This window comes from Aspergillus mulundensis (genome assembly GCF_003369625.1).
Source record: "Aspergillus mulundensis strain DSM 5745 chromosome Unknown scaffold_17, whole genome shotgun sequence".
NCBI classification, from domain to species: domain Eukaryota; kingdom Fungi; phylum Ascomycota; class Eurotiomycetes; order Eurotiales; family Aspergillaceae; genus Aspergillus; species Aspergillus mulundensis.
The window spans coordinates 110,902-136,765 of NW_020797905.1; the positions used below are offsets into that span (position 1 = coordinate 110,902).

The 25,864-nt window shown below is 52.1% G+C and overlaps 10 protein-coding genes across 10 annotated transcripts; 5 read left to right on the forward strand and 5 right to left on the reverse strand.

The window, feature by feature from the left end:
* Positions 1–555: 555 nt before the first annotated feature.
* Positions 556–1,665, forward strand: DSM5745_10816 (Arabinogalactan endo-beta-1,4-galactanase A; the record flags this gene model as incomplete). The annotated part of the gene is made up of 2 exons (XM_026752832.1): positions 556–885; positions 940–1,665. The coding sequence occupies 2 exons, from the start codon at positions 556–558 to the stop codon at positions 1,663–1,665; spliced, it is 1,056 nt and encodes a 351-aa protein (XP_026598470.1).
* Positions 1,666–3,275: 1,610 nt separating this feature from the next.
* On the forward strand, positions 3,276–5,547 carry crzA (putative C2H2 transcription factor Crz1; the record flags this gene model as incomplete). Its single annotated transcript, XM_026752833.1, has 2 exons — positions 3,276–4,491; positions 4,541–5,547. The coding sequence occupies 2 exons, from the start codon at positions 3,276–3,278 to the stop codon at positions 5,545–5,547; spliced, it is 2,223 nt and encodes a 740-aa protein (XP_026598471.1).
* Positions 5,548–6,140: 593 nt separating this feature from the next.
* On the reverse strand, positions 6,141–7,976 carry DSM5745_10818 (alpha-1,2-mannosyltransferase ALG11; the record flags this gene model as incomplete). Its single annotated transcript, XM_026752834.1, has 3 exons — positions 6,141–7,388; positions 7,438–7,573; positions 7,627–7,976. 3 exons carry the CDS (start codon positions 7,974–7,976, stop codon positions 6,141–6,143), a joined length of 1,734 nt encoding a protein of 577 aa, XP_026598472.1.
* Positions 7,977–9,575: 1,599 nt separating this feature from the next.
* On the reverse strand, positions 9,576–10,577 carry DSM5745_10819 (uncharacterized protein; the record flags this gene model as incomplete). Its single annotated transcript, XM_026752835.1, has 1 exon — positions 9,576–10,577. One exon carries the CDS (start codon positions 10,575–10,577, stop codon positions 9,576–9,578), a length of 1,002 nt encoding a protein of 333 aa, XP_026598473.1.
* A 992-nt stretch (positions 10,578–11,569) lies between these two features.
* On the reverse strand, positions 11,570–13,483 carry ptcF (type 2C protein phosphatase ptcF; the record flags this gene model as incomplete). Its single annotated transcript, XM_026752836.1, has 3 exons — positions 11,570–11,681; positions 11,748–12,767; positions 12,828–13,483. 3 exons carry the CDS (start codon positions 13,481–13,483, stop codon positions 11,570–11,572), a joined length of 1,788 nt encoding a protein of 595 aa, XP_026598474.1.
* Positions 13,484–13,871: 388 nt separating this feature from the next.
* Positions 13,872–16,067, forward strand: DSM5745_10821 (transcriptional repressor TCF25 family protein; the record flags this gene model as incomplete). Its single annotated transcript, XM_026752837.1, has 1 exon — positions 13,872–16,067. One exon carries the CDS (start codon positions 13,872–13,874, stop codon positions 16,065–16,067), a length of 2,196 nt encoding a protein of 731 aa, XP_026598475.1.
* Positions 16,068–16,538: 471 nt separating this feature from the next.
* DSM5745_10822 (PQ-loop repeat-containing protein) lies at positions 16,539–17,745 on the forward strand (the record flags this gene model as incomplete). The annotated part of the gene is made up of 5 exons (XM_026752838.1): positions 16,539–16,628; positions 16,711–17,315; positions 17,387–17,436; positions 17,491–17,549; positions 17,599–17,745. 5 exons carry the CDS (start codon positions 16,539–16,541, stop codon positions 17,743–17,745), a joined length of 951 nt encoding a protein of 316 aa, XP_026598476.1.
* Positions 17,746–18,412: 667 nt separating this feature from the next.
* rpp1 (ribosomal protein P1) lies at positions 18,413–18,986 on the reverse strand (the record flags this gene model as incomplete). The annotated part of the gene is made up of 3 exons (XM_026752839.1): positions 18,413–18,459; positions 18,521–18,734; positions 18,918–18,986. The coding sequence occupies 3 exons, from the start codon at positions 18,984–18,986 to the stop codon at positions 18,413–18,415; spliced, it is 330 nt and encodes a 109-aa protein (XP_026598477.1).
* A 466-nt stretch (positions 18,987–19,452) lies between these two features.
* DSM5745_10824 (uncharacterized protein) lies at positions 19,453–21,179 on the forward strand (the record flags this gene model as incomplete). The annotated part of the gene is made up of 8 exons (XM_026752840.1): positions 19,453–19,672; positions 19,740–19,821; positions 19,884–19,908; positions 19,966–20,244; positions 20,299–20,465; positions 20,519–20,732; positions 20,793–20,978; positions 21,030–21,179. 8 exons carry the CDS (start codon positions 19,453–19,455, stop codon positions 21,177–21,179), a joined length of 1,323 nt encoding a protein of 440 aa, XP_026598478.1.
* A 490-nt stretch (positions 21,180–21,669) lies between these two features.
* Positions 21,670–25,334, reverse strand: DSM5745_10825 (nuclear import receptor PSE1; the record flags this gene model as incomplete). The annotated part of the gene is made up of 6 exons (XM_026752841.1): positions 21,670–21,877; positions 21,929–23,994; positions 24,051–24,482; positions 24,550–24,725; positions 24,798–25,020; positions 25,152–25,334. 6 exons carry the CDS (start codon positions 25,332–25,334, stop codon positions 21,670–21,672), a joined length of 3,288 nt encoding a protein of 1,095 aa, XP_026598479.1.
* Positions 25,335–25,864: the final 530 nt, after the last annotated feature.

Consider the following 25,864-nt stretch of genomic DNA (forward strand, 5'->3'; position numbering starts at 1 on the left):
TCATTTCGTTTCTTCTCGGATGGGCTTCAAAAGACCGGCGTTGGTTTTGCTTTCGATGTCTATCTTCATTTGACCCCCTTTACGGTTTATATATCGGTTCTATTTGATGCACGGGGTTCGGGACATGTGTGAGTTTCTGTATGTAACGTCCATGGGAGGAGGTCTGAGATATAGTGCATTTGGCTTCGATATGAGTGGTGTCCGCGTTGAACGTTTCAGTACGAGGAGACGTCGAGATAAACCAGATGATATGTTGGAAACAATGGAGAAACATTTGATTCTTCACAGCTGTGTCAGTCATAGTTAGTGCATGTACATCAACTGCCCTACCCCATATTCCGGCGTCTCAGGTGTTCCTCCACCAATGGGTCTTGCGCCTGCAAAATGAATGTCCATCGGAGTCCATCCCCGCCGGCACTTCTGAAACGCAAGGTAATGTCTATGCTGCAAGACACCAAGTTGCTTGACGAGCGGTGCTTAAAACCACCGAGTTCCTTGACTGATTGACCAGTCGACCGCCGTCTCTGTCCGCAATTCTCAGGGAAACAATAAATCATGATTCTATGCTCTCTCCTACCTTTGTCCCTGGCGTCCCTCACCAGCGCGGCCCTGACCTACCGAGGTGCCGACATCTCTTCGCTCCTAGTTGAAGAAAACTCCGGCGTCGCATACAAGAACCTCAACGGCGAAACCCAAGCCTTCGAGTCCATACTAGCCGATAACGGAGTGAACTCGATTAGACAGCGAGTATGGGTGAGTCCAAGTGATGGGGCGTCATATACCCTGGACTACAACTTGGAGCTTGCGAAGAGGGTACAAGATGCCGGGATGAGCGTTTACCTGGACCTGCATTTGAGTGATACCTGGGCAGACCCTGGTGATCAGGTATATCCAAGAACTTCTTCTTCCTATGGTAGGACGGACTAACTAAGGGAATAGACAACCCCCACGGCCTGGTCAACAACCGACATCGACACCCTAGCCTGGCAGGTCTACAACTACACGCTCGAGGTCTGCAACACCTTCGCTGAGAACAACCTAGCCGTCGAGATCGTGTCCATCGGAAATGAGATCCGCAACGGCCTCCTCCACCCCCTCGGCAGCACAGATAGCTACGACAACATCGCGCGCCTCCTACACTCGGGCGCCTGGGGCGTTAAGGACTCCTCCCTCTCCACAACACCCAAGATTCTCCTGCATCTCGACAACGGCTGGGACTGGGACGCGCAGAAGTACTTCTACGACACCGTGCTGGCCACCCGCACGCTTGAGTCCTCGGACTTCGACCTCATCGGCGTATCGTACTACCCGTTCTACAACCCCGATGCGACGCTCTCCTCGCTCAAGACCAGCCTGACGAACCTGAAGTCGAGCTACGGGAAGGAGGTGCTAGTCGTGGAGACGGACTGGCCGGTGCAGTGTAGCTCGCCTGAGTATGCGTTTCCGTCGGATTTGAGCTCGATTGCGTTTAGTGTTGATGGGCAGAAGACCTTTTGGGGGCAGTTGGCGGATGTGCTGGGGGAGGCTGGTGCTGTGGGCATTTATTATTGGGAGCCTGGATGGGTGGATAATGCGGGATTGGGATCGAGCTGTGAGGATGTTGTTATGGTTGATTGGCAGACTCAGACCGTGAGGGGGAGTGTGAGTGTTTTTGGGGATCTGTAAAATGCCTGCTTTGGTACGTTGGTGGATGAGGTTTCGGAAGTATATACTTTGGCTTGCCCTACATATGCACCCGACGTGCCATGCGAGTACATTGTATATGCAGGACACTTCATACTGACAACCAAGGATAATCATAATCTTCTAGTCTACTTCCATGCACCTCGTGTCATGAAACAGCAGCTTCGATCAATCATCCAGCAAGGGCAGCGAAATCGCACGGTTTCACGATTTGACCGGGTTTCAGCTAGGGGGCTGTGCAGACGCAGCTAAGATGCCGGGAATCCACCAAGCAGAGTCGGCCAAAGCTCCCCAACCTACGGTGAACCAGGTGTCAAGTTTCAAGGGCCAGACTTGCGGATGTGCTTGGTAAATGTTAGCGACATGTTGGTCTTTTATTAGTGAGATCGAAAAAGACTGGGATCAACCAAGATGTGATGCGGGTGTGACGGTCAGGCTGACTTGACGATTTGACTCGCGTAGTCCTTGACTCTACCCTGGATCGCAATCGTGAGGATGCGGTGGGGGCGGAAATGTGATGAGAAATCTGGTGAAGTGACGTTTGCCTGCTTGGGCTCTGTAGGTGACAATTATTGGGCTGAAGTTCTGTATCTTGCTTCGCTTCGGCTTTCTCGATGGTCGGCAGTCTAGTCTACGGTACCCCGTAGCAAGTATGCGGAGCGATAGTCCGATCAGTGTAACCAGCAACCTTTATCCTCCTGTATCAGCATAGACCATGAGGTTATTCTTAGTATCTGACTGAGCGTAGTTCCTTACCCTGGCTGGGATATCCTTCGTCCTTTGGTTCTGACACCTGAGTTCAGTGGAGCGGGAGCGAGTCTGCCTTGCGGATTCCTGCCCAGTGCCCGTTGCGCTCCTGTTAGCAGTGGTTAATCATATCGTGTCTGCCTCGGTGCCTGTCATCATCCTTAAAGATTAGATGCTGGTTATTTTTGGGCTTCGAGATATTTTAAGCAGCAAGCAGCGACAAGCTCCTGCCACAACGTGGTGTTGAGCGTGAGCGTCGGAGCGTATCCCCACGTTTGGGACCTGCTCAGGCACCAAGGCACCACTCACGAACCACTGCCGTCTTCCTCCACTTCTTCTATCTCATCTCCATCTTTTTCTCTCTGGCTCTTCATCACGCTCATCTCTTTCAGGTCGAGTCTGACTGTTGTTGCCCGTCAGTCTACCTGCAACATCCTAATTATCGAGGGACTCGCAGCCCTCTCGAAGGACCGCAGATCAATGATCGTTTGATCTTGGTGCTGGTGATAGCGCGACGAGGCTGAATCGCAAACTGCCCTCCGACTCCGTCCCTGAATTCATCTCCACCGCGAATGAAAGCCCCCGACTGACCTTGCATATTATTTCTAAGATTATTATTTCCAGCAGTCTCTCCTTCACCTTTTATTCTTGATTGCTCGCATCAGCGCCTGTGTATCTACGCCTCAGCCCGACCGTAATCCACCTGCTTCGTCTCCCCACCTCACGCGCTTTCGTCCCCTTCTCTTTTTAGATCGTCCTGCCTTCATTCTTATTCTTCCTTCCCCTCGCTCAGCCTCCCTTCGCGTGGTATCTATTCTGGGATCTTGCCTGCATAACAATCTACCATGGATCCTCAGGACACGCTCCAGGACCTGGGGCGAGCTCCGGCTGCTCTTAAAAACCGCAGCGTCAGCCCCTCGGCTCATGCTCACCAGCAATACAACAATCATAACGACTTGACGATTGACCCTTCGATCACCACCAATTCCTCTTACCCCCCTTCGTCCTTTGCCAATAATACCGTTCCTGGCTCCGACGCGTTCGCCTACTCATCGAGCTATCTCACTCCTGCTATCGCGACCGATCAACACTTTGCCCGCCCTAGCCTACAGATCCCACAGTCGTTCGACCAAGGGCTATCGCATCAGCCGGTTGAGGAGAACTTCTCCAATCTTTTGAATTCGAATACCGGCGACTTTGACTTCGCGCTCTATCAGGCCCCAAGCCCGAACAATTCTGGCTCCGACTACCCCTCCGGCTTGCTCGATCCGCAGCAGTCGGCAACTCAGGCTGTTAACCCGGTCGATTTGGTCAGCCAAATCCCGTCTCCTCACCCCTCAAACTCGCCGCAGACCTCGCCGCTGGAACAGCAGCCATCGGCTTCCTCTCCGAACGCCATGTCGCCGCCTGCCTCTTCGCCGGGGACGTTCTATACCCCTCAACACTCGCGTCACACGTCCCTCGATCCCGCTAGTGCCGCCTACATGGCAAACGTTTCGCATCCCGAGTGGCAAGCTGTTATAAACAATTCCTCCTTCCACGGTCATCGACGCGCTCCTTCGGAGGTCTCCGAGGTGTCATCCGCAGCCCATTCCCCGTACCTCCCCCAACATGACACTTTCGACATCGTGGACAATAACCCATCCCCGCTTCTGGGCGCCCAGAACGATCCTAGTCTCTATGATAATGCGGCTCTGGGAATTGAGTCATTTACTCTGTCCGAGCACCATCAGCCCCAACCGCAGGGCATTAGCCCTCACCACAGCCCTTACATCTCTCCTCAGCTGATGCCCCAGCATCCGCCAGACATGATTCCCAGTGGTCCATTCATTTCCCCACCTGCAACTAGCTCTGCCTACCCTACACCTCCAACAGAGGGCTACGTAAATGGTCTCGACAGTATGATGCCGCAGGCGAACCAATTCGGTGACATTGGACAAGCGTCACAAATGGCTCCGCCGTCCATCAACGTGGAATTTGCGCCACCAGCAAAGACTCAAGTCTTTCCCACTGATAAGCCTTCTGGTGATATGGATACGCTGAGTCCGCCGCCATCTATGCGTAAGTTTCTCGACCACTAGACCTGAAATGGCTCTAATATCTTCTCTAGGCGCGTCGCGTATGCGGAGCAAGTCCGATCCATACACGGTTTCGATCTCCCGCCCTCGCTCGCCCTCGTCCCCCGCGGCTAATTTGGATGTACTGGCCGCTTCGTCACCTCGATCATTGTCACCCTTCGATGTAGGCCGCCACCCCTACAGCAATCCCAGCTCCAGGGAGGCCTCACCTGCGCGTTCCCGACGACTTTCAACATCGTCGGTGGATAGTCGAAACTATATCCTGGGCCTTGCGGATCCCCAACGGCCTGGATCAAACACTACCGATTCTAAACGTGTTCAAAAACACCCGGCGACCTTCCAGTGTCATCTCTGTCCCAAACGCTTCACTCGGGCGTACAATCTACGTTCTCACTTACGAACCCATACAGACGAACGGCCGTTTGTTTGCACCGTCTGTGGCAAAGCATTTGCCCGCCAACACGACCGTAAACGTCACGAAGGCTTGCACTCGGGTGAGAAGAAGTTTGTTTGCCGCGGTGACCTCTCCCGAGGCGGACAATGGGGTTGTGGTCGCCGATTCGCTCGTGCGGATGCGCTGGGGCGCCATTTCAGGTCAGAAGCCGGTCGAATCTGTATCAAACCGCTCCTGGACGAGGAGTCTCAAGACCGGGAACGCACGCTCATGAACCAACAACAGCAGCATCTGCAGCCCGTCACGCAACCCCTCATGGTCCCAGGAATGGAGGGCCAGCATACCGGCAACTTCATTCTTCCCGCGGCACTGCTAGCTCAGTATCCAGCACTGCAAACATTGCAGTGGGATCAAATACCCGCCGGGGCCGATGACGCGAGCGATATCGGCGGTCGTAACAGCTTCGACGCCAGTTCAGGCGGAGAGTTTGGGTTTGACGACGATGAATCGGGGATTAGTGTCTCCGGCATGAGTGCTGGCTATGCTAGCGACCAGGGCAATATCTACGGAGTGGATGCCCAGGGCCAAATGCTCGGTGTCAACCCAGGCGAAACTGGCTATGCGAATCAGAACTGGGGTAAATAGTACCCTCCATTCCTGCCACTCGTATCTCTGCCCAAGAGAGAGATCCTTTTTCTTCGTTTCGTCTGATTCATGGCTGTATTCTGGCTCTGGCGTATAGATGTTCGGCGTTGCGGATACAGGATACGAAATACTCGGTCCTGATAAACCTTTCTTCTCATTTCATCCCCGGCTAGTTGACGGTCAGAGCATACCTGATCAGGTCCCCCATTTCCTTGTTATTTATGTTACGAGCCTACGATGAACTTCATACCCCTGGGAGACAATTCGTTTTGTTTCCAATTTCAGTTGCTTTACTAGGGATACTTGGATACCCTGAGTGACTGTTTGGTTGCTTTGACTTTGGTAGTTCTTGTCATCATCATACAATCAAGCATCTTCTTTTTATAAGATAGGAAGAAGGATTCCGTTATTCGAGTATCAGGTTCGAAGTTCGCTTATTTGCTGTAGATGATCAGGGTAATCAAGTCAGCCGAGGCCTGGACAGGTCTCCCGAGGGCGGGCCGCACTGGAACTACTATACCCAAGAACTAGGTAATTGAGAAACCAGACCATGTGAACTAAAGGCGCTAACAGGGAGTGATAGCACTATTAAACTACGCCTTTTGAGTCATATCAACCAACTTCCTAACCTCACCGACCCACTTCTTCGAAAATTCCTCCTCCGTAAACCTCAACGCGGACTTGCGCGCCCTCAACCGCATAGCAACCTTCTCATCTGCACTAAGAGACAGTGCCTTCTCAAACGCATCCGCGAACTCTTCTTCCGTCGTTGCGCGGAATCCAGTGGCCCGTCCGCCAATTTCACTTCCATCCTTGAGAGACTCGGACTCGGGGAGGTCGACGAGGATATCCTCGCGCGGACCGCCAGAGTCATGGACCACAGCGATCAGCCCGGCGGCTTGATACTCGACGACACAGATACCGAAGTGTTCGTTCCACATGGCGTTTACGCCGATGGAGGCAGAGCCGAGATGCGAGAGGATGGTTGGCCAGGAGGCGTCGCAGAGGAAGGTAGTGTTGTTGCGGATGCGGAGTTCGTGGGCGAGGAGGCGGAGGTTGTAGATGTGGGTTTCGTCTGGGCTGGAGGGGCGGACAGTGCCGACTAGGATGAGGTGGGGTTGGGAGTCTTGTCCTTGCCCGGTTGGCGAGGTCTTGTTGTGGCGCTCGAGGAAACGGGCAAAGGAGCGGAGGATGAGAGGGTGGTTCTTTTCGGGCCGGAACTGGGCAATATACAGGAGAGTGGGAGTGCGCGTTTTCTCTGTCTCAGGGGTCACCGGGATAGTGGATTGGATGTCTGAGACGGCGGTTGGGGGAAAGACGACGACTGGGTCTTTGTAGTTGGTGGTGTGAGATGATAGGAAGGGGGTATGCCGTGAGGGGCCCCAGATGGAGCGGATGTGCGCTGATGTCCAGGACGAATTGCACATAACGACATCGACGTGACTGCCGATCCAGCCGTAGAGACGGGCGAAGGCGAGCCAGTATTTGCGCTTGAGCGTGCCTTTGAGACCTGCTCCTGCGCCGGAATTGACGCCCTTAAGGCCTGTTTGGTCGTCTAGAGACTGGAGCATGTCGGTGGAGATAGTGGGGTAGTGCACGTAGGCACCTGTTGGGACTGAGGGGAAAAGGAGCTTGCAAAAGGCAACTGCGAATGCGTAGCCCATGGTGTCGATGAAGACGTCGGGCACGAGAAGCGTGAAAGCATCGTAGCCCACAATCAGCGAACCGAGGGACTGGCCTAGAAGAGTCATGTACGGATACATGCTACTTTGGACATATTTCCGGGTAGTCAGATAGAGCAGCTCTACTGTTGGGGCGTGCAGTTGAATGTTGAAGCGGTTCTGTTTATGAGTTAGAAATGGTTAGGGGGACATCGGAATCAAAAAATACCTGGACTCTCTCCAGCATGGCTGCTTTGGTAACATCCAAGTCGCCGGTGTAGATAGCACAAACGGCTTTAGGCCACCGTCTTTGCGTAGCTCGGACAGCCTCCCAGAGGACACGTTCTCCCCCTCCGCCGGCGTTGCTAGTCGGAAAGTCAGCCTCGGATATTCCACCATTATAAGCAGAGGCACATACCAGAATGGATGGAAGAAGCCAATAATCCCAGTCCATTCGTCTACACCAGCCTGCTGGAAACTCTGGCTAGCTGATCCAGAGCTGCTGTCACCCGAACTGACCTTCTCCCAATCCTCATCTTCTGCTAACATCGCACTGGTGGAGGCCACTTTGGGTTGTTTTGAGAGTAAATCCTCATCTGCCCGGACACGAGCCAATATGGCCTCCCTGCGAGCCTGTGTCCTCTTCCGAATCACCCATCCCATGCCGCGGAGCACAACACGGAACAGTCCCAGGGAGAACTGGGGAAGAAGAACACAGGCGGCAAGGAAGGCGATCACAGAGATCAGGAACTTGAAAAAGAGCAGCATCATTGCTTGGGGCCAGTTGGGAGCATGCTAGCTGAGAGCAGTAGAGGAGCCTACTAGATCAAATGTCGGTGATGGTGGAAGCGGATGTTGGATGTTGGATGGATGTTTGCTTGCTGGTCTTTTCGCTATCGATAAGGACTGACTGTGTTACGTGTATGGTTGGTGGGTTACGTACCGACTGTGTTACGTGTATGGTTGGTGGGTTACGTACCGTACCTCACGGCTAAGTATAGAGCTCTGTGACCGCCCACGTGATAGGCCTCACGCGATGGCTCCATTTCAGGAATCTTACTGCCTTTGAACTCTCTGTGTTGTTTACCCCTGTGAGAGTCTCATCTGAGTAGCACCGCCCTCTTCTTGCCCTTGTCTGTGTATTGCATGCAACCGCCATTGAATTGGAAGGGATCTCGGAAGACTGTCAAACAAAATGAGGCTTGGTCATTGTATCCCTCGGATGCTGCCTCTGCAGCATGTCCGCCATTTTCATCAGACGAGACCCGCTCCTTTTATCAATGAGGCGGTAGATGCCGCATCGACGTTCGTGTATGGTGTGCACTCGGTCAGCCACATGCCATGGGCTCTGTCTATTCCATTGACCGCGGTTCTGATTCGGATGGGTGTGGCCCTGCCTCTGCTGGTCTTCACCAAAGTCCAGGCCCGCAAAGAATCTGATATGGCCCCGATTCTAATGGCTTGGCGACAGCACCATCAGAGACAGATACAGCAGTCGGCTGGTGCGAACGGCCCAATGCTTGCGAGAGAGGCGAAAGCGATTGCCACGAAAAATGTCAAAGCACAGTATGATGCTCTTCGCCGGCGCTGGGGCGTGGTGCCGTACTATAGACCCGCCATCTTCCTCCAGCTGCCTATCTGGCTGGCCGTCATCGAAAGCATCAGGGCCATGAGCGGTGATCAAAATGGCCTCCGTGCGTTGTTCGGACTTCAAGAATCAGCGGCCAATTTACCAGCAACCGGTACTCTCCCTGTCGGCGTGGAGCCATCGCTTGCAACGGAAGGAGCACTTTGGTTTCCGGACCTTCTGGCAGGTGACTCGACGGGCATGCTGCCGGTGCTATTGACCCTGTCCTTGCTGGTCAATATCCGCAATGGATGGAAGGTGCAATCGTTAAGGAGATGTGCCGAGTTGCCGCGTAAGGAAATGGTGAAGAAGATGTCGAGTACTCTACTTCGATCGGTTTTTCAACTGCTTGCCTTAAATCTTGGTCTCGCGGCTTATGCTCATGGATTACCGGCGGCCGTTATGATTTACTGGATCACAAGCACGAATGTTGCTACAGCGCAAACGTTTCTTCTTCAAAAATACATGTTTCCCACCTCGTCGTTGCAAACCTGGACGCAGATTCATATTGGATTATCTCAACGAGGTCGCAAGGCTTTATCACGGAACTAAGCCAATGATCGCACTTCAAAACCGGGGCTATGAATACACGGATACCTGGACGACATTACATATGTGCAAGCGCCAAGAATTGGGCAGATCTGAAAACTTGCCATCCTTGACCCAAAATGAAAAGGAAAGACGGGAAGACATGAAATTAAAAGTAAGGGAAACCAGAAACAACCTCGTATTGAGTGGGGTCACCAATAGGATCCCGCGTCGAATGGGTACGTGGTGACAAGGAACTCACGGCGCGATTTCGCTGCCTGAAGTTCCAGCCAGTTCAGATTCAGATGCGGAAGCTGAGCCATACGAATGCTGACAAATTCCAATGTTGGCATTTCGGCACAAGCCCAGCCGTATTCGCGCAGGAACACTAGCGGGTGCTCGCCCAAGTACAAAGCAGCGAATGCGTCATCGGCGCGGTCCCAACCGGGAGGAGCCCAGCAAGGAAGCACGGGTTTAATGTATTTAGGATCTCCAGCATCTGGCTGTTCGATATAAAGGTCCTGGGTTCCCATGCGGACATCAGGGTGCGATATATCAGCCTCATAAACCACGCCACGAGCTTCGGCCCGCTGCAATGAATGAATCTCGCCAGGGAGGTATTTCTGGAGGAATGTCAGTTGCTTGTAGGCGTTTACTCCGCAAAGTCTTTCAGCAACAAAGGTTTCGTTGATGGCGGGGTTGAAGCGAAAAACAGCCTGAAGATGATCGGTAATTACAGTAACGGTTCCACGGCATGTCCAGAGGAAATAATCATGAAATCTGCTCCAACCGCACGGCCAGGTTGCTTGGTCAGGTTCGTTGTCCAGCTCGCGAGACGAAGCAATCTCGGCGGCCTCGCGTTCTCTTTCGATGTTACTGGACAATCTCGCCAGCTGGTCCCATGTTTGGATGGGCATAGGTGTACGTGGAGGTCTTTCGGGCGCGATGCGAGGACGGCGGCTTTCGTCTTCGGTAGCATCAGCGGCCGCGGCAACAGCTCTCTCAATTGTTTCAGCATTGGGCACGACGAAGGGCGTCGCTGAGTTAGAGATGATGTCTCCTTCGCGGTTTCTACGGAGGATCACGCCTCCGTATCCAGCGTCGTCCAAGTCGAAACAATCCGCGTAGTGGAACGTCACTTCAAGAACGGTTCCTTCACTCTCACTTTCCAGTTCCTCGGCGGCCATTTCGTTGTGACCCTGCGGATCAGACATGGTGGGCTGTTGCAGCTTGGTCAGTCAGATGTAACCTCTGGGAGGACTGAGACTCACTGCATACCGTTGAGAACGACGACAGCGAGAACCCTTTGTTATTCTTGAGTCGGCCTCAAAAGAAGCTCACTTTCTGATGAAATCTCAGTTACCTCATCTCGAAGCCAGCAAACCACAATATTCATGACAGTCTCTCACCTGAAGCTCATCGAGTCCCAGCCAGGATGATCTAGTCTGGAGCGAAGAATTTATTTGCTGCGAAGTGAGCGGTCCTAAAGGGAAAGACTCGAGGTTGAAAGATGATAACAAAGCACAAGTGATTTGTTGATGTGGTAAAAGGAGGGTGGGTAAGATGAAGAAGGGAAGCAGAGAGGGGAGAAGAGAAAAAAGACAGCTTTATCTCCTAGCTCTAAAAGACCTCTTCACTGCTTGTTCTGTGTGTTTCTCTGGCGATGCAATCTGGAACATTTCACCCTACTCTTCCATAGTATGTTGCATACTGAACAAGCTCATACTCTTGCTTTTCTATTGATGATTTACATTCTACTCTTACATAATACCTTTGAATGGAGCCTCCTAGTGAATGGCACTTCTCTCTCCAATTACAGTACAGCTCCAAGTTAGTGTGAAGGAGGTAGGTGCCTTTTCCCACCTGGCACTATTTTTTACCAGGTGAGTCTATTATGATTCAGGGCATGACAACTCACGTGGCCCTGATTTAGTGTAACTCACGTGATATTCTTCTCAACCAGGCCTTTGTTGCCAGACACCTGCAGTTACCATACTTTCCAAGCTTTGTGAGACAATAAACTGGAAGAAATATTGCAGCCTATTTACCTAGATTCTCCATAGCAACAAACATACAAGTGGATCAAATCCTTACGCTGAATTCGCCTACCAGCCGAACAATGTCCTTCATAAATCGTACGATCAAAGGTATTGAATAACAGAAAGCTGCTTGCTATGACAAATAGAATGGGTATTATATGAACTGGTCATAGTTTAGCCTTGACTTTCTCCTCCGACGCACTGGCGTCCTCATTGATGGAGATCGTGCGGCTGTCGGCGCCTTCGCCGAAGAAGATGACTTCGACGGTCACGTCGTCGCTGTTGTAGGTCAGATACAATCTAGGTCTTCTGTGGGTTCCTCGTAGCATGGAACAGAGGACTTACCGGTATCGTCTGGAGTAGGGGCTAGGGAGGGTGAGCAGGGCGCAGAGCATGTCCTTGTCCTTTCCGCCCATGGCGTTGCGAACAAGATGAGTGGCTGCGTTCTTATCTTCAACGACGAAGCGGCTAGCAGCGCCCGAGATGTCGTATTGCTGCTGGCGGATTGGGCGGCGTTGTCCGTCAGTGCTGGCTTCTTTTGGTGTTTCTACAGGTAGCTGGGTAGGTTGGGAGCTGAAGAGGCTCCGGATCCAGCTCTTGTTGCCGGTACCAGCTCCAGCTGCTGCTTTCTGCTCCTCGATCCACTGCCCGACCAGGCCCACTACTTCTTCGTTGCTAAGCATTTCCCAAAGGCCGTCTGTTGCGAGAACGAGGAAGTCGCCTTGGCTGGGTTCGACCTTGGTCGTTGTGATGATGGGTTCGGCGGTGACATAGGGGGGTGTCTTCAGGAGGGGGTGTGGGGTTCGGCCGAAGAACTGGCGCTTGATCTTGTCCTGCGTTTCCTTGCTCCACTTGTAAAAAGCATCTCCGAAAGAACGGCTAGGCTCTAGTTGACCGAGGATACGTCCGTTGCGGACAACGTTCGGCTCGCCGGGGTGTTCCTCACGCAAGCGCTTCATTTCAGAGGGCGTGCCGCCCGTCTGGTCTTCTGAAAGCGCCGTTGCTGTCCATTTGCCGTTCTCTCCGCGACGGCCGAGGACGGCACGGGAATCGCCTGCACAGGCCACCTTCAGGTCCTGGGTCTGCGAGTTGTAGAACGCGAGGAGAGCGCAGGAGCCGGACAGAGCGGGGGCAAGCAATTCGGCTGCAGCGCGGCGCGAGTTGGACTTGAAAACCTCCTTGACGCTGCCGTGGACGATGTCATTATCTAAACGAACGAAACCTTCCTTGATAGCGGCATCTATTGCTATGGATGATGGTAGCACTAGCGAAGGGTCCGCCGACGCCAATTTATATGTAGTATTCAGCTCGCGGGCGACGTAGGAAATGAGGACATTGCGCAATTTGGCAGAAGTTGTCCAGCCACTTTCGACTAGAGTCAGCCAATATACTTTACACTCATAAGAAAATATGAAAAAGACTTACGAATGGCCATCGAAAACTGCCCAAAACATCCAGTCACTGCTGGATTGGCCTTCGTTGGCCGCGGAATTGGACGCAGGTACCTCAACTATCTTCTCTGCATGGTCATCTTCGATGGGAGAGTTGCTCGGGACCTGAACAACATCATATCGGACGACTCCCTTGCCCCGATTCACCAAGTATGATTCCTCGTTCTTCCTCAGCTTCTGCGTTGCTTGTTCGGGCGTTAGCATCTCTAGGAGTCGGCGATCGGAGTCGTCAGTGTTTTTCTGCAATGGCTTCTCTCCTGAAAGCGTCGCTGTATAGAATTGGTCGTTATCCACTAAAAGAGCACGGCGCGCCGTTTCCGTGGGGTGTTCGGCATGGGCATTCGACGTGAATGCTCGGATCTGCGAGGACGTACCGGCAGCTGCTGGTGTCTGGGAGCCGCCTTGATAAGCGTACCAAGCTCCGGATGCGACTACTGCCGATACTGCTGCAACAGAGAAGGTTCGAAGATGCATGGAGGACTGGAGGGTAGCAGAAAGCTTAGGCGTGGAGTAAGATCGGAGACCAAGAGACGGGCAGCCTGTAAACGATATGCTCGGTTTCCTACCGCCAACCCGCCATACTGGTGCACGACGAGCAGTACGGAGCGCTTGAATAGTTGCACGACGCATTGATGCTCGCGGTTTGAGACTGAAGGATGGAAAGACCGAGGCTCCCTGCAACACTAGGCCGTGAGAGGCGAGGTTTTAGAAGGGGCGTGAATGAGGCTCAGTAAGGCTAGCCGCCTGGGGCATTAAGGCCATCATCAGTCAGCGGCGGCGGTCAGCATAAATACGGCAGATACAATGGATGCAAGAATACAAATACTCCGCACTAAACCGGACTTGGATCCCGCTGTCGTCATCCCCGCAGTGAGTAAATTGAAGATTCTCTACCTACTCATTCTCCAAGTTTCCAAAGCAGCCTGGCAAGTATAGCTTCCAGAAACCACATCCAGCGCAACATATATTATCTTGACTCGAGAGTTCCTCACAAACCAGCGTGCTGTCAACATCCTGAATGTCCTCCCGTGCGATCCGCAAGCTGCAAAAGCTGCGCGAGCAAGAGCAGCAAGCCGAACAAGAAGCCCAGGAGTCGAGCGAAGACGAGCCGATCTCAAGACCGTCAAAACCCAAACTGAATGCGTTTGACCTTCTGAACGCAGCATATGACGATGAGGATGAGGACGAAAAGCAGTCCGAGAGTGAGGCTCCCGAGCCGGTGACTGGGCCAACCAAGGAAGTAGCAGGCCCACCAGCAACAGCAGATCCTGCGAAGAAGAAAAAGAGGAAGGCCAAGATTAAGAAGAAGAAAAATGCGACAAAGCAGGAGCCTACGAAAGGGGGCTCCGATGACAAAGATTTGGATGAGATCGACCGAGCCTTAAAGGAGTTGGCTGTCCCGTCACAAGGAGAGGCTGACGCTCAACTCTTGGTGCAGAACATCGATGCATCATTCGCGAAATCCCCGGAAGAATTTCTGTCGATCGACTCGAAGTTGCTTAACGCAAGCAACGAGATGCGGAAGTTGTTCGGCAATGTTGTGTTTGAGAATTTCGATCAGCCGGAAACGGGGTCGGGTCGCAGGCGTGACCGAGCTCGAGAAACAGTAGACTTGGGCCGTGCTTTGACAGGTAGATACAGCCCGGCAAGTAGGGGGCTTAGTCTTGCTGGAGTTACGCAACGGCGCAACATCTTATTTCAAGGAAAAGATGAGTGGCCGCGAGCTCCAAGTGGAGGTCTTGGAATGGAGATGGCAGAATCGCTTCCCAACGGCGCTACCGTTTATCGCTTCATCCACAATGCTGCATACCAAGATGTGCAGAGGCAATTCGAACTTTGTGTGGAGTCAATGGATCCGCAAAGGATGATCCATCTTCTTCAGTACAACCCTTACCACATCTCAACCCTCCTTCAAGTGTCTGAAATAGCAAAGCACCAAGGCGATCACGCTGTATCTGCAGACCTTCTTGAACGAGCGCTCTTCAATTTTGGTCGCTCAGTCCACTCGTCGTTTGGAAATCGCCTCAAAGAGGGCAAGGCTAGGCTTGACTTTTTGCATGCAGAAAACCGCGAGCTGTGGCTAGTTGGGTGGAGGTACATTGCCAATCTCGGAATGAAAGGGACTTGGAGAACCGCATATGAATGGGCCAAATTGTTACTGAGCCTGGATTCAGATGATCCTTATTGCATAAGACTCATGATCGACAATCTAGCACTCCGTGGCAGAGAGTGGTCCCATTTCATCGATCTCTGCACACAAACCAGGTTATCAAAGGAGTGGAAGTATCTCCCAAATATTCAATGCTCCCTGGCGTTAGCATATCTACGCCTGAACAAACAGAAAGACTGTCGAAAGCAGATGCGCGTGGCAATGGCCCGCTATCCATGGGTATTCTGCAAACTAGCGCAGGAGCTCGACATCCAGCCGATGCCGAAGCGGATCTGGGGTAAGCTACCCCCGACTGACGGGCACGAGTTATTCACCGAACTCTACATTGCACGCACCAAGGATCTGTGGAACACCCCGGAGGTAGTCTCTCTTCTGGTAGAGGTGGCGGACACGTTAACAGAGGGAGACGAGCCCATTGAACCGCCAGAGATTACCCTGGATATTGCGCGCCATGTTGTCCTCTCAGACGTCCCGCTCGTTACAACGCATTTACCGACTCGATTTGTGTCTGGGCGAATCTCAGCCTCTGACCCTCTACCACCTTACGAATCTGAAGCTTTTCGACAGCAGTCCGATCCAACACCATCATATTTGTCTCGAGTCCCAGAAGCAGAGCGACCTGGCTGGATCCGTAACCTTATGAATCAGCTAAACAATGGCGCGTTTCGCCTTCCTCGGTTCCGTGCAGGGGATGAGGAGGAACGTGATGATGATGAACCGGAAGAAGACCATGTGCTACCGGCTTCTGGCGCTGAGGACCAGGTTGTACTTGAACAATGGCTGCTTGGAGACGGGTTGCAGATTCTGGAAGCGTTCATTCGTCAGCATGGCGTCGATCGAGGGAACTGGGATGAAGATCTCGACTATGCCCCGCTGCATGAATACGTTGACACATTGTTTGAGATTGTACCAGACCCCGCGCGGGAGAGACTACTAGATGGTGCGATTCGAGAAGCTGCGGGTCCAATAGTTGTGAGTCTACTGCAAAACGAAATGGAGCTTACGCGGCTGGAGTATGAGGAACAGCAACGTGATGGACAGTGATACCCATGCTGCGAAGCTCTATGTAAAAAAACATGTATATATGATTCATGCAAATGATTGAACCCTATCGTAGAGTCCAATGATATACGGTAAGATATGCAGTACGCAAAAAATCATCGCAAAGCCGATTGGCTGGATAAATTCCGGCATGGGACTCATGTATACTTGCATGTAGTACAACGCTGCAATGGCCTTAAGAGCCTCGAGTATCTATAGGAAACTGTAGATACAGTGCTCAACCCGCAGAAATAGATGCAACGTCAGAATGAAAGCAGACAAAGGGCTTCACAACCCCAGCTTAGTCAAAGGCTCAGCGGATCCACCCCGCAATTAGCCGTTGGAGAAGCTTCAAGATCTGCTCTTTATGATTCATCCTTCGAAAATTCTGCCTGTCTACCTTCAACTCATGCGACACATCCAATAGCCATACAGTCCTAGAGTCTATCGACCCGACCATCAGGCCTCCATACCATGGCCGGAGTATCCGTCCCGTTGACTCCACGAGAGGCCGCATCAGGCCTGCTCGGCTCCATCTCCCTAACTTGCTGGATTTTTCTTCTAGTATGTGCATGCTATCATCCTATCTGAATCACATATCTACAGAACACGAAACAAAGATGAAAATAAATGCTGATCGCATCAGGTCCCCCAACTAATCGAAAACTACCGTAACGGCAACGCAGAAGCCATCTCGCTCCTTTTCCTCTTCGTCTGGTTCGTCGGCGACATCACAAACCTCGCCGGCAGCGCCTGGGCGGGCCTTGTCCCCGTCATCGTCGCAATCGCCGTCTACTTCTGTCTCGCCGATGGCGTCCTAATCGGCCAGTGCCTCTACTACCGCGCCCGGAACTCTCGCGCCGCCGCAGCGCATGTCCGGGAGTCGTCGTCCGCTACATCTGAGCCAACGACGCCGCTGCTTGGTCGGAGATTAAGCGATGCGCTGCTTGGTGGGGATGCTGAGCACCGACCCAGGGGCTCACGCCCGTCTTATAGTGCTGTGAATGGCTCGGACCAGGGGCCGGACGATACGATTGCGAAGCTGGTTGAAGAGAATAAGGTTGGGCAGAGCGTGTTGCTCAAGAATTTTAGCAGTGTCCTGGCGATCTGTGTCATTGGTATGGCGGGATGGACGATGGCGTGGCAGACTGGAGTCTGGAAGCCTGCGCCGTTGGAGGGTGAGAATGGAGGCGTTGATATGGCGCCCGGGGCGCAGGTGCTGGGGTATATAAGTGCTATTTGCTATCTGGGGTATGTCCTGTCTCTCAGGGAATTTGTGCTTTTGAGGCTGGCTTGTTCATTGGTTCGCTAACGAGTTACAGGGCCCGGCTCCCACAGATCTATAAGAACTACTGTGACAAGTCTTGCGAAGGTGAGTCGCGCACCCATGTCTCGTTGATATTCGGTTTTCGTGACATCATCCTAGGACTATCGCTCTTGTTCTTCATCCTCTCTCTCATGGGTAACTTGACTTATGGTGCTGGGGTAAGCTTCCCTCTCACTAAGGTGCATTGCTCCGACTAATGTCGTATAGATCCTTTGCCATTCCACCGAGAAGAATTACTTTCTGACAAACCTACCCTGGTTGATCGGCTCTTTGGGCACAATGGTCGAGGATGCTATTATCTTCGGGCAGTTCCGTCTCTATGCGGTTCGGGGCACTGTCGCCGAGGTTGTTTGATCTTATCGTTATCTAGTCTGGTCATTTACTTTTGCGGGCGTGATATTAAGAGTGGGTTTGTTAGGTCTGGCCTGGCGTCAGTCTCGAGAATTTGTGAACTTTACCTTGAATGTGCCTAGTACCATGTACTATTACTAGAAGAACAATTGGACTACAGAATACTTGGAGCTAGTGACTCTCAGAATCAAGAGCCTCCAGATTAGTTAGTGTAGACGGAAACCTTTTGTTCATGGTCGCGTGACAGACATCGCATAAGAGCTGGGCAACTAAGCTCCAAAGGAATCAAAGTAGCTGATCAACATAAATCAGATAGAGAACCGTAGACGGCCAAGCAGACCTCGCCTCCGGACTACCATACATGCTGCTGTCTGTCCATTCACCATTGTGTTCCCAACAGCCGAAATCCTAGCGTCATCCGGTCTAGTACCTCTGCCATGACGTATTCCATCATGCGATTGCAAGCACAGCGCCCAGTCCCAAAGGATGTCCTTGTCCGTGAATTTTTCTTTTTTGCCTTTTCCCTTTTTTGATCTTCGTGAGGGTTGCGGAGTATCGGGTACAGAGAGATATAAGGGTGTGGAAGGAGCGAGGTCGGAAAGAAGCGAGGTGAGGAGAAAAACCAAAAGGAAAAATAAACGGGAAGCCGAACGGGATCGTTGCGAGACGCTTAGTCGAAGAGACCGAAGCCCATGTCCTCGTCGGACTCCTCCTTCTCTGTAGCCAGAAGTCAGTATTCGAACTGACACGCGATATTGTCCAATGGTTTGCTGTTTACCTTCTTCCTTCTCCTCAGCGGCGGGGGCAGCAGCGTCACCACCGGCAGCAGGGGCAGCACCACCAGCAGCAGGGGCGGCGGCACCAGCGGAGCCGACGTTGGTGAGGAGCTCCTTGATGTCCTTGCCCTCAAGAGCCTTGGCGAAGATGGAAGTCCAGATGGGCTCAACCTCCTGAACCTTAGCGGCGGTCAGGAGAGTCTGGAGCTTGTCGGCCTATAAATCCCAAAACAATCAGCCCTAATGTTCATGCGCCATGTTGTGATCCCCAAAACAGCTTCCAATCCCTGGTTCAATCCGTCGCAATCTTCCCCGTAGCCGTGCGCGATAATTTTGATTCTTCCCAGCCAATTCCATCATTGCCCCCCGAGCGAGGGTTGTAAATGAGGGAATACATACGGTGATCTCGATGCCCTCATCGGCAAGGATGAGGGAGGCGTAGGAGCAGGCGAGCTCGGCGGTAGACATGGTGTCGATGGTTGTCGTTGGACTGGACAAAGTCTCGAGAGGGATGGGGGAGGAGAAAGAGAAAGGACGAAGGGACGCTTTGAAGAAGTCGAACGGGGACAACGAACAGCCAGACCCAACGCGGAAATTGTGTGTTTGGCGGACCCGAGCAAAGCCCTCGCTTAGGGCTGTCCGTACGCGGCTTAGCGCAGGCCCAAGTCACGTGGCCCTTTTCTGAAGGAGGTTCCTCGTGACTATCTGGCTAGACCGGAATAGGCAACAACGACATCATAGGTCACGCCGGGAGCGATCATTAGGTGGGCTGCTCTATACGCAGTAGTCAGTACCTTTGTTACCTTATCTCTGATGCTGGTGCATGATTGTGCTTTTTCTTTTTTTCACGTTACCTGGTCGATCTCTGGAAAGTTGTCTCTTTTGATCCACACCTTCGGGCTTGCCCTCTATACTTCCGAATCCTGCAACAGTGATGGAATCCCCCGCTATTCAAACCCCGCTTGATCCGAAAGAGCAACCGATCCTGGAATCCGTACTTCGCATTCGCGACGCACTCTATCTACTGAAACAAGACAAGTCGTCTTATATCAGATCTCGTGATGTTCTTCCGCTCTATGAAGAGGTGACCGAGGAGGTAGAAAAGCTCAATGCTGTTCGAAAAGACCAAAACCGCCGCCTGGCGCATAATCGATGTTAGTCGCATCACCATGAAACAAAGCTTTGCCGGGACGGTGCTGATATTGTACTACTTGACGTTAGTGGACTACGTCTTAGACGACTGCTTCCAACTCATTTCGCTTTTATTCCTGACGGTTGGGAGGAACAATGAAGCTCCGGCAGTGTGAGTCTTGCAAGGGTTAAAGGAAGTAGACTGCGCTAACGTCAAGTTGTTGTCTCCTGCAGATACTCCCTTGCGGCTACAGTACAAGTACGTACCCGATCCCCTATTTTGCATTCGTTTCAATGGTGCTGACTGGGCCTGCAGCGATTACTTGACCATCTGGAAGAAGCCGGATTTTACAGTGCGAAAGACTTGAGCTCGATCACAACGACGCTCGTAGAAATGCGCGAAACCATAGAACGGGGGAAAGAAGCACATTCACCGGCCTTGCTAACGCTTCTCGAAAGTCGCCTAGACAAGTGCCAGATCAAGCTAGAGAAACTGCAAAAAGAATTGGCGAAATTGAGCCACGAGCTCGCTTCAACACACGAAACCCTAGTCTCTGTCCTTCGGTCAACTGCGGCCGTTAATACTCGCTCGAAGGTTCGTTGGCACAAATTTCGCTTGTCGAAATCATACTAACAGAGGGGCATGAAGTTCTCTGCTTCGGAAGTAAACGGGCTTCGAGATCAACTGAAGAAGATCGAAGACTCGATGAAAGACGGCAACTTTGTTGACGCGAACGGAACTATACTGGACAACCAAGATGAAGTGAAACTGCTGCTACACCGATGTTGGCGTTGGACTGAGATAGTATTGGAGCGGTTTGTCGCCCACGAGCTGAAGCTCCTGCGCCGCCAGACTAACTTTATAACAGGGAGGGGAAAATCGATGAACGATTCCGAGAGCAGTACGAGAGGTTACTCGACATTCGTAACCAGCTGGACCGGCTTTCCGTCACACAAGCATGGTCTCTCCGCGAGACAGATCTGTTCGTTTACCAGCGCAAACTCGATCGAGTTGACGAGGCGAGAGTCAACGGCAACTTCGTGGATGCCGAGGGCAAGCCTGCCGACCTTCACGCACAGCGGGTAGGCAGCATAAATCCCGTTTATCGATCTACCCAGAGCTAACCATGAAAATCTTCCTAGACCCTCCTTTACCTGATCCGGAGAAGCTACGCGTACATTTATGCGCTCCTCATTTCATCAGAACCTGTTTCAGAAGCACTGTTACCGGTATATAACCAGCTGCAAACACTACGACGTTGTCTATTTGAAGTCAAAGAGTCCGGCGGTGTATCCAACTCTCGGGAACTCTACCCATACAGTATGAAGGTAGGGCAGCCTCAACTTGCTCAGAAGTTCAACATCCGCTAACAAAACAAGCTCAACTCGATTGACAACATGCGCGTCGACGGCAAGTTCTACATTGGAAACGATATCCCAGAGGGACAAGGTGGAGTGAACGCCTTGCTGGCCGAATGCTACGATCTAGTCTGGGAGTTGCGGGCTGCGGTGGCAGACGATAAGGAATAATCGACATGATTACACTTATGGCTAATATCCGCATGCTTTTCTTGCTGTTGCTTCTACTCTTGTTTCTTTTCTTCCATGTATCAATGATTTGGAATTGGGAGGCTCGCTGTGATCTTATCTGGTCTTTCCTTCGTGGCGTTATAAACGGGTGCCATCACAATGTGAATATGCTGAGTTGTTTTCATGACGTCCATGCTGCTCATTAGGTATATTGCTGATAGTCCAAACGGCTGTGCCAGTAGTTTGCTGTAAAACAGGATGCTATAACGGATTTCTTCAAGATGAATGGGCAAGGTTCTAATACCTCGACGGTAGTTCAACATCACCAACAGCTCAAGAAGCGCTGCCAGTTGACTATAAGACAGCAAAGCTTAGCACATAATTCATTGGTCTAGGCATGTACAGTGTACCTAATGTGCTGATTGAAGTTCAAAAAAAAGGAAGAGTAGTCTCATATAGAAGGAATAGGAATCATGACATCAAAAAGAAATTAAGAAAAATAGCTGCGGACGGCCGCCTGGTTCTCTGGGCTCACGCCAGCAAGGATTTGCTCTGCGTTCAAGCCCGTTGCTTGCGCCAGAGCCTTTGCTGAGCTAGCCACTCGTACGGCGGTTTGACCCTGGAGGGTCTCGGCATCCAACGCTTGTACGATGTACCCGAAAACCTGGCCTGCATTCGACATCACCGCAGCGTTTTGTCTGGTCCAATTAGTTATGTTCTCTAGTCCATGGTGATCGAAAATAACTTACTGGTCAATCAATTGGGCGAGGAAAGAGTATGCGTATGGCGCGGCCTCTTCGTCATAGGTGATGGGCAGCGTAGAGATCCAGTTGGCCGCTAATTCTGCCGGGTTTTGCACCTTGCTGGAGTTGAAGTGCAGAATCTTGGCAATGCTTGCAGACGCGTTCTCAGTAGCAAACACATGTTCCTCTGTCCGTGATTGGTTGAACTGTGTCACCTGGAAGAGACTCGGTAGACAAGCGGCAACGAATTCACTCCAGGGCTCCCCACCCTTTTGCGCAGCGACCCCGACGCCATAAGCCGCGGCCTGGCGGTTGGCCGCATTGTTGTCTCGCAGCCCAGCAGCGAGGGGCTGGATGATGTGATCCTTGTACCGCCATGAATCCAGTCCACAGAACTCGAGCACGTCGTCCATAATACATAACGCCCACTGTCGCTGTGTCGGGTCCTGACTCGTAATGAACGCATCATAAAATGGCATCAGCTGCTCCCATGCAGGGAGGAACGATGTTCCTTGGTTCTTGAAAATCGTGTGGAATGCCTTGTTCATATCACTGAGAAGGTTCTGGTCATCCTCGATAGCGTATTCGTAATCCGGGTTCTCCTCTTCACCGTCATCCGCCTCGGCCCTCTCCTCGGCCCGTGTCTTTACACGCGACTGGTAGTCCTCGAGCGTTGACTTTGCGGATTGGATGAAAGCCTGCAAGTGCTGTGGACCCAGAGAGTTCTTGCCAACAACTTCGACAGACTCGTAGAAGCACTGGTACATCTCGGCAAGAGTATCAACCGTTGGCTCCGCACTAAGCACCTCGATGATCTTCTCTGCAACCTTGACCCACATCCCGGCGAAGCCAGCCGATTGAATTCCATGCGCCTTCTTGTACGAGTTGAGGAGCTGCGGGATCAACTTTGCCGAGGAAACGCGTACGGGGTCATGGAAGAAGAACGCCAGTCCGGGAACGGCAATCTTCTCCATCGTCTCGAGCACGTATGGCTCGAAAGCGGCTTCCAAGATTTGCGCATAAATCGTTATGAGTTCGATGGCGGTATTCTTGTCCTCAAGAGCGCTGGTCTTGATGCCGATGATCTTACCCTTAAGCGGGACAAGTTCCCAGCCCTCATCCTGCTCCACCTGGTCAATCTGGTCCTCGTCATCAAGCAGCTGGATGTCAGCCTTGGCCGCAGCGACAGTCAAAAGCGGCGGCATCACTCCAGGAAGATAAGGAACAAAGTCTTGTCCTAGGACTCGGCACATCCGACCCCAGCAGTGAAGAAGATATTGCGACTGAGGATCGTCCGCATCGACAATGCCCTGCTGGATGTTTCCAAGCAGCTGTACCAACTCCAGAGCATCCTGTCCCATCTTATTCTTACCCACAGCAAGGGCAATCAACGTGGCGCATTCCATAGCCTTCGCACGGAGCAAACGGTATTCCTTGGACTGCTCCTGCTTCAACACGTTGAAAAGCAATGGCATCAGGGTTTCGTAATAATGCTCGAAGGCGTTCTCGGCAGAGTCGGCGATGGTGGCAATGGTCGAAAGAGCCTGTTCCTGTACATAGCGCTTGGGGCTGCGAAGAAGCTGCAGCAAGTGTCGCAGTAGATCTGCGAGGTAGGGCTCGAGGACATTGCGCTCAGCTTCCTCACAGAAGTTAACCAACGCAGCAGCAGCGTGCGCTTGAACACGCGGTTCAGCACTGTCCAGGACAGGAATGATGTTGCTAAGCACAACCTGGTGATACTTCTCCTGCATTGTGCCTGCGAAGTCTGTGCTCATCTGGCCAAGGGCATTGCAACCCGCATAGCGGACTCGTGGGTGAGGATCCTGCAAAGCAGGGACAACAATACGGAGGACTTGATCCAGCTCGCCTACCATCAAATCACGGCAGCCCTCAGAAATGGCGGAGATGGCCATGAGCGCTGCATGACGGTCACGCCACGCGGAGGAAGCCATCAACTTTGGAATCCATTCGAAAGTAACCGGCAGCACGACTTGACCTCCGAGCTTATTGGCAAGTCTGTCCATGCATTGCTCACCGGCAACATGGTTCAAATCGCTTTCTTCAAGATCCAACTGAACAACGTTAGCACGTTAGGGGATGACACAAAAGCAATAGAGGCACGACATACATCTTCCGACGCGTTCCACTCAGCAGCATCGTCATCATCCTCGCCAATATCGGTCATCAAGCTCAAACACTGAGTCACCATCTGTGTTGTAAAATCCGGGTCCTTCTTGCATGTCGCGGGCGCGTAGTCCGCAAATGTAGCCATCAACTCTAACGCATTCTGTCTGACCTGATCACTGAGGTCCTTGTTCGCAACAACGCTGACACTGAACTTGACTAAGTTGTTAAACAAGCCCTTGAACATCTTGGGACAAATCTCCGCTAGCTCAATCAAGGCCAAGAAGGCTGATGAGAGCTCCTCACTTTCAGACGCCTCCTTCAGAGGAGGCAGAACGTTGAGCATCTCCGGCATGAGCCCGAAGAATTTCGGCTGAGATTTCTTGGGAAGGGAGCGGAAGAAGGAAGCAAATGCCTCCATGGCTGCGATGCGCACCTAAGCATGTCACATTAGCTCTACCATTCCCACGACCGCAACAAACTCAGACCTAGGGGAACCATACCGGAACGACCTCATCCCGGAATCCCTTTCCAAAAACACCGATGACAGCATCCTCATGGGGCTTCTCAATGACACTGGGAGTTGTCGAGAATATGCGGAAGGAGGCTTCCCGTAGACCCGCATCGGGAGATTGGCTGGCTTGGAACAGGATACCTAGCAGCTCCGGCCATTGATCGCCTGGGAATAAAAGAATCACTCGTCAGACCGATGATCAACCACCATCCATTTCGTCTCCAACATGGTGCATACCGTTGTCGGTGTATTGCCTCGCGATCTCGGCCACCGCATCACCAATCTTCCTCCGGACATCGTTCGCGGACTCGGTAGTAAGACAGGTGACAAGCTTCTGACGGATTACCAGCCTCTGCTCACGGGCGAGGGTTGAGAAAAGCTCCTTGGCTTCGTTTGAAACGGGGTCTTTTCGTGTTTTGGTCGCAATTCGTCGGAACAGAACAGCGGAGAACGAACGTGTCTATACAGGAATCCATCAATAAGGATGCGAACATGCCATTCAACCGCATAAATAATTAATCATAGGGACGGCGACTATTTCCAGATCTCCTCACACCATGTCAACCCCTCATCCTCGTCTCAAGCACTTACACCTTGTTGTTCGGCGCCCTCGAGCTGCTCCGCAAGACCCATCAACAAGACATCGGGTCGGTTCTGAATCCAGTCATTGTTCAGCTGTTCTTCTGCCTGTGAGCGGATGTTGTTATCTGGGGTGCTCAGTGCGCCTAGCAACTGAGAGAGGGCGGAATGGACTTCGGGGGGCAGCAGAGACATCTCGCCCGCTCAACCTCGACTGCCGAACCGAGACAAAAAAGCGAAAGTCTGATCGCGTTTCCAGCTGGACTCTGAAGGCGGGCCGGAATATAAACGTAGGTGGTCCGATCAGTGCGTTGGTAATCTGGTCAGGAGGATATTTTTTTCCAGAAAGGAAATTGTTTTGGTGGGGGAGGCGGTGGGAGGTGGATGTACGGAGCGTAGTTAGTCTACTACTGAGTGGAGGGGATCGAATCAAAGAGGGTCAGAACTCAATGATATGGAGATATCAAGACTGACAAGTCAGTGAACAAAAGAACATTCAAACAACAAAGGGGGACTAAAAGCAATATTTAAGTGACCATGCCAAAAACCTTTCGAGGTTCACGTTCCTCCTTGAACACGCTAGTCCAGAACCGGTAGGATTAAGTATCTCCAAGGCATCGGCTTTTGGTGCCTCACAATTGTGACTAATCAATCTATAGTTGAGCCTCCGTCCAAGATAATTGTATATTACCTAGATTATGCTACTATGACATGGAAAGCTACTG